This window comes from Lithobates pipiens, unplaced genomic scaffold (assembly GCF_037356315.1).
Source record: "Lithobates pipiens isolate NorthernLeopardFrog02 unplaced genomic scaffold, aLitPip1_a1.2 Scaffold_22, whole genome shotgun sequence".
Lineage (NCBI taxonomy): Eukaryota > Metazoa > Chordata > Amphibia > Anura > Ranidae > Lithobates > Lithobates pipiens.
Genome location: NW_027507784.1, coordinates 71,916,086 through 71,930,678, shown reverse-complemented (window position 1 = coordinate 71,930,678; position 14,593 = coordinate 71,916,086). Strand labels below are relative to the sequence as shown.

General features: G+C 41.5%; 1 protein-coding gene across 3 annotated transcripts in view; it reads left to right on the top strand.

The window, feature by feature from the left end:
- Positions 1-14,593, top strand: part of ARHGAP15 (Rho GTPase activating protein 15) — a 978,992-nt gene that overhangs the window by 626,199 nt on the left and 338,200 nt on the right. For all 3 annotated transcript variants that reach the window (XM_077447752.1, XM_077447751.1, XM_077447750.1), the window contains exon 11: positions 3,312-3,410. In XM_077447752.1, the coding sequence (XP_077303878.1) occupies positions 3,312-3,410 (99 nt within the window). The remainder of the gene's footprint in view (positions 1-3,311; positions 3,411-14,593) is intronic.

The following is a 14,593-nucleotide window of genomic DNA, read 5'->3' as shown; positions in this document are numbered from 1 at the left end:
GAGCTATTTTGTAAAGAAGAATGGGAACAAATTTCCTGTCTAGATGTGCAAAGCTGGTAGAGACATCCCCAAAAAGACTTGCAGCTGTAATTGCAGTGAAAGGAGGTTCTACAAAGTATTGACTCAGGGGGGCTGAATACAAATGTACGCCACACTTCTCACCTATTTATTTATAAAATAACACAATTTGTGCCACCTTGTGTTGGTCTATCACATAAAATGCCAATACAATACATTTATGATTTTGGTTGTAACATGACAAAATGTGGAAAATGTCAAGACATATGAATACTTTTTCAAGGCACTGTAAAATTGCACAAGGAGGGTGATCAGTGTGGTAGGGGGTAGGGGGGAGGGGTGGGGAAATTACTGGAACTGATCCTTTGTTTGGTGCAGCTGAAAGTAAATTGGGAGGGAGAGGAGAAGAAGCCAACTTTCAGCTGATGTAGAGAGCGTCTTTTAGGGGATCAGTTCCAATAAGTGCTCCCCCGCCACATCGCTCCCCTGCCACACCAATCACCCTCCATGCCCTCATCCGATTCACCCTGCTGCCTGGGCCCCCCTGCTGGCCAGAGCCTTGTACAGGAGGACTGGTGGTACCCCCTTATCTACGGGCCTGGTCCCTAATGGATTGCACAAAAGGATATATGGTGAATACTCTGCTTAGTAAAACAGGAAGTTGAGCTCATAGCTATTCTTTGCTGATCAACAAGACAGGAAGTCAAGGGTAATCTCTCCAATAGGGACACAGATAGTAAAAAAGCCTGGCAGAGGTTTTAACACTCTACTCCAGGGGTTTCCAAATTATGGCCCTCCAATTGTTCAGAAACTACATTTCCCATCATGCCTAGTTTTGTCTGTGAATGCCAGAGTTTTACAATGCCTCATGGGACATGTAATTCTGCAACAGCTGGAGGAGTTTGAACATCCCTGCTCTACTCCAAAACATAGACAAAGTTGGCTACAGTTTCTTAAGGCCAATCAATTACATCAACCAACGGTTTCCATATTTTAACAGCCATTATGTCTCAATTCAGTCTGATTTCCTTCTCCCCTCCCCCCATTGTTTCTCGTGAATATAATGCAATCACTTTAGATGCAATCTTTGAAAACATCAAATCTATTAACCCCTTTGCCTTAAAACTGCGTAAAAAACATTTGACATATTTATGGAAACCAACACAATTAACATTACAATCACCTTCTTACAATTTGTCAAAATACGAGAAAGGCAAGGCACGTGAATGCACTCATTTGAAATTGGCGAGATCTCACCTGATGTACCGATATACTTGAAGACGGGCAACATGTCGACCGAGAGACACCAGCAAGAAATCATCTCACACTAAACTGCAATTCATTATTTAAATGTGATTACACAATTAGCAGGTGGGGACGCAGTCGCATCATACATCCTTCATAGCGGGTGACATGTCATTAAAAATAGCAACAAACAGGAATCGCCAACTTCTCACCTACACCCGCTTTATTGAAAAACATTAATTTAAGAAACATGACAAGAGAGAGCCAGTGATGTGTCTGAGACTTATATTAGATTTAATTAGCATGTATTTCCACATCTTGACATGCAAGCGAGAGGTGTTTATGAATAATTACTATGTTAAGATACGGAATTAACCAGTTCACTGGCAGGGGGAGGCCGCAGAAAGCAGGTAGAAGCCCTGGAAACATGACTAACAAGGAATTTATTGTAGTTTTAGTCATTTTATAGTTTTTTTTTTTTTGTGCATGCACAAAGCAAGGCTACTTTAACACAAGAAGTAATGCAATCACATTCTAAGGGGGGGTTTACAATGAGTATAGCAAAGACAACGGGGGAAAAAACTGGGAATTTTTCTCATAACCACCAATCAGGTTTAAGCTCATATTTTTTTAGGAGAATTACATTTTATTGGTCGTCATAGGACGCAGTTGTACTTTTACTTAAATTTTTATTTGGCTCATTTCTTGTAAATCAGAATCTATAATTCAAAGGGGGGCAATGTGGGGTGATGGATCAGATGGTGGAGCAAAGGATCAGATGGGGTGGGGAAGTAGTGAAGAAGCATACACAGGTGAGAATACCTTTGCTACAGCCTAGACTAGTCCCTTTGCCTTCAATGGGTAAAGTTAGAGTGTCCCTTTAAAACTGAACTCCAGGCTACAATGGCTGAATACTGTACATATATGCAAAGAGTTTTGACTTCTAAAAGATTTGCAATTTTGTTCATCCAGTCTCCATGCAGGCTATGTTGCAGTGCAATAGAACCTGGTCAAAGACCTGCTCGAACCTGTGATTGGACAATGAAGGAGCAGCAGCACAATGATGAGGTCAAATTACTGTCTCTTCTTCCTACTGTAAGGCTGACCATGCACTGATATGCATGTAGGCTAAAAGAAAAGAAAGAAAAGAAAAAAAAAAACGAAGAAAATGCCTACCCTATCCTTGAGTGAAAGTCTTATGCCGCGTACACGTGACCTGACTTTTTGACGAACTTGGTCCTTTCAAAACGAATGGCTTTCAAAACGAATGGACTTGGCCACACGCGATTACTCCAAAAGTCCAACAGATTTGAACGTGATGATGTAGAATAAGGAAGTTCATAGCCAGTAGCCAATAGCTGCCCTAGCGTCGGTTTTAGTCCACCGGACCAGCACACAGACGAACGGATTGTCCACTAAAAGCCGAGTCGGGCGGACAAATTTGAAGCCAGTCTTATTTCTAGGTCCGCTGAACTTTTGGGAAGAAAACCCACACACGCGATCGAATCGAATTGTCCGATGGACCAAATCCGCCGGAAAGTCCAATTGTGTGTACGCGGCATAACATCAACAATGTCTTCCTACATGAAAACATTCAGGCAAAACTCACTGATAAAGTCAAAAAGTTCCTGGCCATCTGGTGGCCATGGTCCTCTCACTACCTCCCTGTGGGATTTGACTGAGACCTCTTGAGCCATTAACAGAGAAAACATATCCATTTACCCAACCCCTCTCCCCCATGCCTCCCCTTTCTCTACTCCCTTCATCCACCACTTTCTTTTTTTTTCCTTTGTCTTTCTTCCATCAGGACCATCATTTGAAATTAATTGTTTCAACCACCAAATATCTTACATTTGGTTACTATCAATTGAATATTCTTTACATGTTGCATTTATTGTATTTATTTTGTTTTTAAAAAATGCATGTAACACTGGTACTTTTTCTTACCATACAATGTATACAGCATTTCATTGTATATGCCAAAAAACTTTATATGCTATAAACTTGTTTTATATCTCACACCATCACTTTGTCATTCTTCTGCACAGATCAAGTGTTTGGATGTCACCTGGCAACACTCTGCCAACGTGAGAACTCCCCCGTTCCTAACTTTGTGCGAATGTGTATAGAAGCCTTGGAGAAGAGAGGTAGGTGACAACAGGTGGTAACAGGTCAACTTTTTGGCTAGTCCGGTAGCAGTGAAATTTTAGTATAATTTGGAATGTGTTCTACCAGGATCAATTAACATGTAAAGAGAATATGATTTCACAAAGCTAATACACCAGATAGGGATCCTTATTTATTTAAGTGATATGTGAAAATTAGTCACTTTGCAGAAGATAAAGATTCCTGACCTCCTGTAAAAGCTGTGAATTGAGAGTTATGCACATTTTTGCAGATTAGAGTGGTCAAGCAAATTAATTCTTACATTTGATCGGTGGAAAATAATTACAGCTCACCAATCGGCACCTGTCTTTGCATATGAAGATGAAAAAAAAATGTGAAATATCGATGCTGTCCTGGGAGGTCTTAGTTTTGTTTTCTGGCCTAAACTCCAAATGTGGAGAGAAATGTGGTTGATAATGGGAAACATAGCTTTGGTTAGAATCTACATTAAAATGTTAAATATATCTGTAGCACCCTCCTACCCTGTTTCCCCGAAAATAAGACCTAGAGTGATTGTCAGTGTTGGCTGCAATATAAGCCCTACTCCCCAAATAAACCCAAATTAAAGTCCTTGTAGGTTTATTTTCAGGGTAGGGCTTATTTTTGGGGAAACAGGGTAGGTAGGTGCTAGAAGAGAGTATAGCTGTTGGTCTTTCTGCTTACCAGGAAGATGGTCAGGTAAAACTTAAAGTGCTCTCTGCTTATCAGGGAGCAGGATCTATTGGTTAGGTCTGCTCACTATGCTCAGGTGCAGCTCAGCTTGTTTGACTGTCCCTCACTGGTCCAATAGGGAGGCATCTTGGACAGTGGGAGGGGACCTGCCAAGTGAGTGCACAGGCTATGTTAAAGTCCTGGCAATTGGCAGAGGAAAAGTGCTGCATTGCATGTTGGGATACTGTATAAAAGCCCAGGACACATGTGCTCACTGCAGAGAATAATGGACTGGGTTCATGGCTCTCTGCATAAAAAAATGAGTGTCACTGGAGGACAATTTGAGTAAATCTGCTTTTGGTCAGATTATCTGGATCCCAAGGCAACACAGAGGTCTCTCTAGAGAAATTGCTCCAATCACTAGACATGTGCAGACTAGAATATTTCGTTTCGTTTTTTCGTTTTCGTCCGTAAATTTTATTTATTTAGTTACTCCCGAAATTCGTTTTTATTTATTTCGTTTTTCGTGCAAAAATTGCATTCGTCCGAAAATCCACATGAATTACAGTCGAATCTGTCTTGGAAGGCTTATGGTATCTGTCGAATGGATAAAGAAGATTAGATGGAGCTGCTAAACTTTATAGCCTATAGGCGGAGCATTCGATTGCCGAAATGTACGATTGCAGTGTCGTATAGTTGCGACGATCCCGTCGAATATTATTATAAACGTGCAACGATCCCGTCGAATATTATTATAAACGTGCAACGATCCCGTCAAATATTATTATAAACGTGCAACGATCCCGTCGAATATTGTCATTATTTTTTTTTATTTACTTCCCCCACCCAATTCCAGTATCGTTTCTCTCTGTCGATTCTGTTCTCTCTATGTCGAATATTTACTCTCTGTCGAAGCTTTTCTATATAATAGGACTAATAGAGGTAAACGAAACTTAGGCACATTCGACCACAGGTTCAATAGACATATGGAGTCACGTCGAATCTCCTATTCTATATCGAACGGTCACTTCGAATCTCCTATTCTATATCGAACTGTTGTAACAACGAAAACGAAAAAAAGCATTTATTTATGTCGGATCTTTCGTTTTTCGGAATCTGCACTTTCGTTATCATTTGTCAAAACGAAAACGAAAATACCTGAAATTCGGACGAAAATGCATTCGGACGAAAACGAATGCACATGTCTACCAATCACTATAGAAACATAAGGAGCATGGGATAAGCTGCTTAAAAGTATATCTTGGCAGCCTAATAGTCCCCTGATGCCCCTGACAGGTAATAATAATTTTCCGCCAGGGAAAGATAACAAACTGTATTTAAAATGGACCCTCTTGGATCATCTGAAGCTAAAAGATGTTCTGAAAGGAAATGTCCTTTATTCATTATTGGAATTGCGAGAGAGATATGGTACAACACCATGGGATGTGTGGAGATACAGACAACCTCAACATTTTGTAGAGTCTCTTCCAAAACCCATTTGCTCAGCCAGCAGACTAAACTCATGGGAAAAACTAGTTGACCAAGGGGGAATAAATAGACAGGGGACTTCTAGTATATACAAGATGTCGATGATGCCCCCTGATGTTGGGTCCATGTGTCCTTTGGAGAGTTGGGAAATAGAATTGAACCAGCTATTGCCTGAAATAATGAAAAGTTCTGGATTATATTCACTCGACTTCAACAGACACAAAAACAAAATAAATGAATTATAAACTACGAATTAAATGGTACTATGTGTGACATTGGGGGATGTCTAGCTCAGTGGTAGATGCCTTTTCTGTAAGTTCACAGCAAACAGGAACTTTAGTTTAAGAGCACGATAGCCCACTTTTATTAAAAGGAACCAAATAAATTAAAGTTCATACATGCACGTGGATGCCCACACAGGGGCTCTTCTCCCAAAAACAATAACAAATGTAAAATGCCAAGCTACCTGGCTCTCTCTCTTCAGCAGTACTGCCACTTAGGCTTTACGCTTCAGCCCTCTTGGCCATATAACAGGGTTCCCGTACAACTACTGTACCTCTGTACCGCTTCCTTGCTGCTCAGGCCTTCCACTTCAGGCTCTCATCTGTCTCCTTAGACGCACACAGCTTCAACGCACACAGCTTCAACGCACACAGCGTCTATCTAGAAAGCAGCCCCTCACTGCTCTGATCCTCAGACATGGGTCTCTGGCTTTCACTAGTGCACACCTGCACTCTCTGGACTCCTGGAGACCTCCTGTCTCTCAGGGTGGATCCCAGAACCCTAATCCCAACTCTGCTATAAGCCCAGGACCCACCTGCTCAATCAACCAGCCAGACTCCTGGCTGTTCCCAAAACCCGGTCCCAGGATTGGAGATTCCGTACCACCCATAACGCTATGGAATCTTCAGGCTCCAGGTCCCCAAATGGATTTTAAAAACTTTGGAGAAAACTGATAAAACCGATTCCTCCACATTAAATACCCCCGGAGCCCCTCAACCTGCCTATTTGAGAAACCTGGGCGACAATTATTAGGACAAGGAACTATACTTTCACATATGTTTCATCAAAATTGCATAAAATTAACCCTGATATATCGCCTCTATGTTGGAGGGAATTTGGGGAGGTTGGAACCCATGCACATATATGGTGGCAGTGATATCTGATCCAGCCATATTGGGTGGAAGTATTTGATCTGATTAAGAAGATCAGTGGGAATGAAATTGGACTTGACCCCTGTCAATGCTCGTTCCATGCGATGGAGGTTCCTAGGAAGAAATAAAGAGCAGTAATTACCGCATTCTTGTTGAACACAGCCAAGGCATTAATCCCGAATAGAAAATACAGATGATAAAGGATTGGCTTAGGAAGGTAGATACAATTAGGCTTATGGAAGAAGTAATACACTCGCAAAATTACTCCAAAACAAGATTCGTTAGTACTTGGAGGAGTTGGTTGGAATTTGAACAATCCCTGGTTTATGTGAGTTTAATGGGGAGTGAGGGTAGTATTTAGGGGTATTTCTGTATACAATCAGAAATGCCCATACACATACACTTGGTGGAAGTGCTCCATTTTTAAGTGAATTTTATCTTTTTAAATAAAATCGGTGATTTTACGGAGAGCACTAGATGTGGAGCTATTGATATCTACACCGTGGACTGACCGTTGGAGGATATATCCCCATGGTAGGGGAAATTGCATGTTGACCAGGTCGGTCACATCAAGGGGATGAGGGGCTGCTGTTGTCTGTGGTGGATGGGCTTGACTCACTCTTAACACTTGTATGCCTGGTATTTGACATCTTTCCCACATGGGTTAACATCCTGATACCTTTCTCATGCACTTGTCTTTTGGTGATTGGTTCTAAATTATGATTTTGTTTGCGCTGCACTAATAGTAAAAACTAATTTTAAAAAATTCTATTGTCAATCACGTTGTGCAGAGATACAGATCCATCAATCACGATTAAGGATGAATGACAACAGCCGACCAAAAGAAAAATATCCTACTGGCTGCTAACATGATCCCCATTATATCTAAAGGGATGGGGTCTCCCAGGTGATGTCATTGACCAAATATGCCCATGGCTTTACTTGGTCAATGTGATTCCCCAAAATCGTCATATTTGGCCATTGATGTCAACCTTATCTGCCCCTTTGTTTACATGGCTGGGGATTTTTGGCCAGCAATGAATGGGACTGGGTGCTGTTACTGGTTGCTAAGGAGGCTACTATATACTGTATGATATTTGGCTCCCCATTGAACGAGCAAAAAGTCTGGCACTTGGACAAAAGCCTGAACAGTCAGAATTTATTTTGAACCTTAAGCTCATTCCTACCTTCTAGTTGTCACAGCTTTAACAATTTTAGATGTTTGGATGTCTCTAACCCCTGAGTCAGTACAAGATCACTCCCAGAAGTATTGAATGCCAAGGAAACTGGCAGGGGCTGCACCACTGCAATTAAGGGCAGGTGGGAGACATAGACTGCCAGAGAGATAAGCATTCTACCACTTTTGTTTGCACGAAATTAGCCTTTTGATTCAATTAGAGAACTTAGAAGGTTTTTTTGAGTGGCACTCTGGAGAATCAGGCTCTCATTCTACAAGAAGTTATTTTATAGCATATAGTACTGTCTACTGTGTATTATATGCAAAGGGTGTACTATTACGACCAATGCTAGCTTTGACAGGTCCTCTTTTTAATAAGATGCAGATACACGAATGCTGGACCAATAGTTAATATGGTTTCCCCTGTAGTTGGTAGCTACAATGCGTGTGATGAGCAGGGCACCACTTTATGACAAAAGATAGCTCAGATAAATTTCTACAGTTGCTGAAAAGCGAATAAATTGCTAATGGTACATTATTAATAACTTGACCATAATTATTGTTACTAAACATGATTACACATTGCCATAAAAGAGGAATTAAAGTAGGAAAAGCATTTATTTACTGCAGAGCAAACATTTTTTAAGGAGTGCATGATGCTATTTATGATAAATGAAGCGTAGCAATGAAAAGATGGCATGCCTAGAAAATTGCTGTTTTCGTTTTATTATAACATTATTTTTATATATTTTTGTGAACTCTGCAGTGGCAAATGATAAGCATTGCAGCTCTGTTAGTGTTCCTGTAACAATATCATATTAGGGCACATTTCACACCTTATAACACGCAATGCACAGGTGACACTAGAAAGTAATAGCTTGATGCTGGCCATATTTAAAGTCCAACTGAACTTTTAGTTGAAATCAGCTAAATTTGTTCCAAATAAATCAAAAGAAGATCTGCAGTCTTATGCCGCATACTTTCCGATGGAAACAGTCCGATGGGAGCTTTTCATCTGATTTTCCGACCGTGTGTCTTTTTATGTTGGCATTTCTGACAGTCTTTATAGTGAGATCCTGTTCTTAATTTTTCAGACGGAAAACCTTTCTATTGGATTTTTCGATCGTTTGTATGCAATTCTGACATGCAAAATTCTGACGCATGCTCGGAAACAATTGGCGCATGCTAGGAAGCATTAAACTTCCCTTTTATAGTGCCTAGTGCCGTTGAATGTGTTGTATGTCGCTGTGTTACTGACTGTCGGAATTTGGTGTGATCGTGTGTAGACAAGACAGTTTGAGCGAAATTCCATCGGAATTCCGACGGGAAAACCATCAGAGCTTTTTCCCGTGAGAATTCCGATCGCGTGTACGCGGCATTACAGTTAAATTTTTATACGAAAGCCCTGCCAGCATGCTGTAGAGATGGACCCTTGCTTTCTGTATGGAAGCAATGGTCTCTCTGCGGAGGTCTGACACACCTCCTGTTGAGTCGAACCTATAGCTCTGCGCCAAATCTATAGCTCTGCAATTAGAAGAGCTGATGTCCTCTGCTGAATGGATAGCCTGAAAGGCTTTCTCTGTTTTTGAGTGTAGTGGTGCATGTTTGTCTGCAGATTTTACTCCTTTAGGAAGATTTTCCTTCACAAGTGTTCTCGCTGTGACAAGCCAGGATCACCATACTCCTACCGACCATTAAAGTGATGTTAAAGTCTCATGTTTTGGTTTAAAAATAACAAACATGTTATACTTAACTGCTCTGTGCAGTGCTTTTGCACAGAGCAGCCCAGATCCTTTTCTTCTCAGGTCCCCCCTGGTGTTCCTGGCCCCTGCCTCCTGCAGCTTGCTATGGGGGCACCCGAGCCAAGCCGCTGCTTTGTGCGTCCAGTCAGACACAGAGCCGTGGCTCCACCCCACCCCCTCTCTCCTCATTGGATCATTGACTTTGATTGACAGCAGCAGGGACCAATGGAGAGTTCCAGGCAGCCGAGGTTCTCGTGCAACATTGCTGGATCGATATGGGTCGCAGGTAAGTATTAGGGGAGCTGAGGGGGGCTGCTGCATGCAGAAGTTTTTTTTCTTAATGTATAGAGTGCATTAAAGAAGAAGTAAACCCGTAAGACATTTGTCGTTTCCTGCAATTAAAAAGCATAATGGGCTAGCTTGCATCACATACTAGCCCATTATGTGGCACTTACCTGCAATCAAATCCTGTGCTGTCCCCACTGATGGAAGCATCCATCTTCTGCCCTCTTCTTTCCGGGGAAGGTTCTGTGGACTCCTGCTCTGTGACTGGCCGGAGCCCCGTGAAGTCACAGCACATATGAGTGAAGAAATTGCGCGGAGGTCCGTTTCTTCACAGCGCATGCGCCGATGACAAATACCTCCTAAACGGTGCACTTTTACCTATAGGTAAAAGTGAATGAACGGGGGTTCACAACCACTTTAATATGAAAAAAACCTTCTGCCTTTAGAACAGGCAGCTCAAATTGTGTCAGTTTCCTGCTGAATATTTCGAGACGTAGTTGTCCCTGGTGTCACCTCTGGACTTGACAAATGTTGATTTTTTTCAATTTAGGCTTGTTAAAGGAGCCAGGTGGAAAATGATCATGCAAACAGTGATTTGATCCAATTAGATACAGTCACCGTTCAGGAATTTTGAAAGCTGTCACAATACAACAGCTGACAGGGCAGATTCCTCCATCCACACTATAATCATTGATGGAGGAATCTATTGAGCTGAAGTTTGGGTGGCACAGTGGTACAGTGGTGTAGTGATTAACACTCTCACCTAGCAGTAAGAAGGGTCTCTGGTTCAAACCCCAACCATGACACTACCTGCCTGGAGTTTGCATGTTCTCCCTGTGCCTGCGGGGGTTTCCTCACACACTTCAAAGACATGCAGGTAGGTTAATTGGCTTCTGTCCAAAAATTGGCCCTAGTATATGAATGGGGACCTTGGATTGTTGGCTCCTAGAGGGTAGGGACTGATGTGAGTGTGCAATATACAGGGATAGGGACAATTGTAGATACTTACTAAGGATGGACTGGTGTCTTTATTCAACCTTACTATGTAACTAAGTAGAGAGACCAATACATGGCTATCTTTAGCATGTTGTAAGAAGGCAAGGCAACAAATGAATCTGTGTCCATCAGCATCAGCGACCATTGCTTGCCATGGGTAGGGTAGAGATTTCCTTACCAGGATCCTGTAGAGACCAAGGTGGGAAATTTTAGATGATGCTTTTTTTTATAAGGTAATTGTCTATAATCTAAGGTACATCCATATGTGTATTTCATCACCTGTGAGTTATGCTGGACAGGATTCTTGGATGGTCTCCATGAGAATAAATACACTGTTCACTTGGCTGGTGGCAACTGCAGCTCACCCTGGGCAAAGCACCGATTTCCTTAACGGAATCTTGTAAAGACCAGGGTGGGGACTTTTGCATGATGTTTTTTCATTATGTAATCAACTGTAATCTAAGGTACATCCATATGTGTATTTCATCACTTGTGAATTGGGGTGGACTGAATTCTTGGATGACCACCATGAGAGCACATGCGCTATTCACTTGGCTGGTGGCAACTGTAGCTTGCCCTGGGCAGAGGTGAGGTTTCCTTGCCAGAAACTTGTAAAGACCAAGGTGGGGAATCTTAGGTGCTTTCTTTTCAAAGGGTAATAACCTGTAATCTAAGGTACATCCATATGTGTATTTTATCATCTGTAAAATGGGGTGGACTGGATTCTTGGATGATCTCCATGAGAATACATAAACTATTCCCTTGAGGGCAACCGTAGCTTGCCCTAGGTAAGGTATATATTTGTTCAGCAGGATTCTTTCTCGTTCAAAATTTTTTATTTTATGTTAAAATAAATTACATGTACAGAATATGTACAGAATATAACACAAATTATGTGATACCAGAAATAAAAAGTAGACATATTGAAGTACGGATGATACAAAGCAAAGAAGAATTTCAAGATATTCTCGTGGGAATGACAATAAATGGCCTTATATATTTTAGAATTTGAAAACATTCTTATAGCTGAGTTTTAAACATTTTAATCCCAAGAAAATATAAATATGTCTAAAAGAAAATATATGATTTTAAAGTTTTGACCATAACTTCTAAAGTATGTTTATAGTAAGTATTATATAGTAAGGGAAGAACATAAAAGGTATATAGGAGGGGAAGGGGAGGGAATAATTCTCCGGAGGAGGTTTTATATATCATCTAATGTTGTAATTCTATAAAAAATCGTAATCACCATAACAATAAAACTCGGTTGTCAATATTATCTGACGTATAATATTTAATCCAGGGTTTCCATATGATATCAAACTTTGTCATCTGGTTTTTATCTATAGCGTCCATTTTAGCATGGATGAAAGATTGATTCATTCTACGTTTGGTTTCTGCAATATTCACCACATCTGTTTTCCACGCATTGGCTATAGTCTGCTTTGCTGCTCAGGAGTGTAAGAACTAATTTGAATTGTTTCTGATTCAGAAAGGCTGGTTTTAAATTAAGGAGAGCTATAATTGGGTCTGGAAAAATTGGACGATCAAAACATTTTGTAATTATCAGAAAGATCTTTTTCCAAAATGATTGTACAATTGAGCAATGCCACCAGGTATGTATATAGGTACCTTTTTCTGGACAGCCACGAAAGCAGATGCCAGTGTTGTCTGTTGAGAATTTGGCGATTCTGGCAGGAACCAAATACCAGCGTGTGTGTTCAGCAGGATTCTTTCAAGACCAAAGGGAAAATCTTTGATGATGCTTTTTTATAAGGTAATAGTCTGTAACCTAAGGTACTCCCATGTGTATTGCATTGTGAACTGTGAAATTTGGGCTTCATTTGAACTTCTCTTGAGTGCAGTGATGGTGTTCGAACCACTATATTAATACACACCAGCCCATCAGATTTCAGTTTAGCATATTCACATCAACCTAAAGATGTTATAGGTTTACTGCCTGTCCCAGATCACAAACTGCTCCACTCTATTCAACAAGCCTGAATGACTTCTGGATTTCTGTTTGTTTTGTTGTAGTCGTCATGCTGTTTGCGCCAAACATTGTTACTAAAAAACTTGGCGTCGGCTCTCGGACTAGACACAGGGCATGTGAAGCTTGACTTCAGTATTTATGCAAGCTCCTGATGACATTTTTTGCTGCAGAGAAAGCGTGTGGAGGTGCCAGAACCGCCTGAGGAAGGTTAAGGTTCAGGAGAACTAAAATTTTCCTGGTAGAGAACCTTACTCAACAGACGGCTTGGACCCCCCCGGTGTCATGGGAAATAGTTGCTTTCTAGTTATGGGAATAAACTCTGTTTAAAAATAATATTTTATGTGTTTGTGAAAGGATCTGATGTGAGAAAATTAAACCTTCTGGGGAGAAAGGGATTAAATGGCAATTTTGGTAGAAGCTAATTGGAATTGTAGGCTTCGGTTAGTTCACGTTCACAGACTTGTCAAGATTCACAGATCTTTGGCTTTGTTTGTGGTCAGTTAGAAGAGAATTAAAAAAAAAAAAAACCTAGTAATAAATAGACTAAATAAATATATATTTACCTATTTCTGTAGGAAATTGAAGGAACTGTTTGGAAGAAAATACAGGAAATCCAGGACCACCCAGACAGACTAGGCATTTTACAGTTTGCAACTTGATCCAATGTGGTTCCTCTCCCATCTCACACCTGTTGGGAACTAATTATTAACTTTTAAAGCTGGAATCCAAGCAAACAGCAAAATATACAGATGGAATACTGTGCATATAAGAGAGTTATGTGTCCCTGCCAAAACATATGCATTTCTGTCCATCCATTTCTGAAATTTACACAGCTCTGTCACACAGCAAAGCCCTGTCTGGCAGGGCAGGAGATCTAATTTCCTCCACTGCAGTTCAAGTTTTACTAAAGGCATTTTTTTTTTGTAGATCGAAATTTTTAATATGTTATATTCACCTGTTCAGTGCAATGGTATTGCACAGAGTGGCCCCCGATCTTCCACCTCTGGAATTCCCCCGCTGGCGATCTTGGCTCCTCTTCTTCTCTGTGTGCCACCATACCAAGCTGCTTGCTATGGGGGCACACGTGCAACCTCGCTCCCAGGATGTGTGTGTCTATGGAGCCGCGTTCCATAGACACACACAGCGCAGCTTGGCCTCTGCCCCCTGTATTCTCCTCAAAGCATTTGATTGGCAGCCTGCTGCTGCCCGAGTCCCAGTGTGAAGAGTGGAGAGAAGTGACCCAGGTGTGCACAGTGCTGGATCATGCTTTGTCTCTTCTGCGGTAAAGTTTTTTACCTGCCTGTCTGCCGCTGTACAGTGAGCCACTTACGCACAGCGACAAATTGGACTGAGCTCCTGCACATGCGCAGGAATGACTTCATCCTGCCCGGCCAATGGCAGTGGACAAGCAATCAAGACCTGGAAGCTGTTGTTTCTGCCAGTCCCTCTGCTTTCCTATTAAGATTCCTAATCAGAGTTGTCCTGACATGCCCCCTTGCCAGGGCTGGACAGGGACAAAAATTTGGCCCTGGACTTCATCCAGACCAGCCCACTTTAATTTTGAGTGTACCCATCAGCAGCCCCCTTACATCAGAGTGTCCCCATCACCAGCAGCCTCCTTACATCAGAGTGTCCCCATCACCAGCAGCCTCCTTACTTCAGAGTGTCCCCATCACCA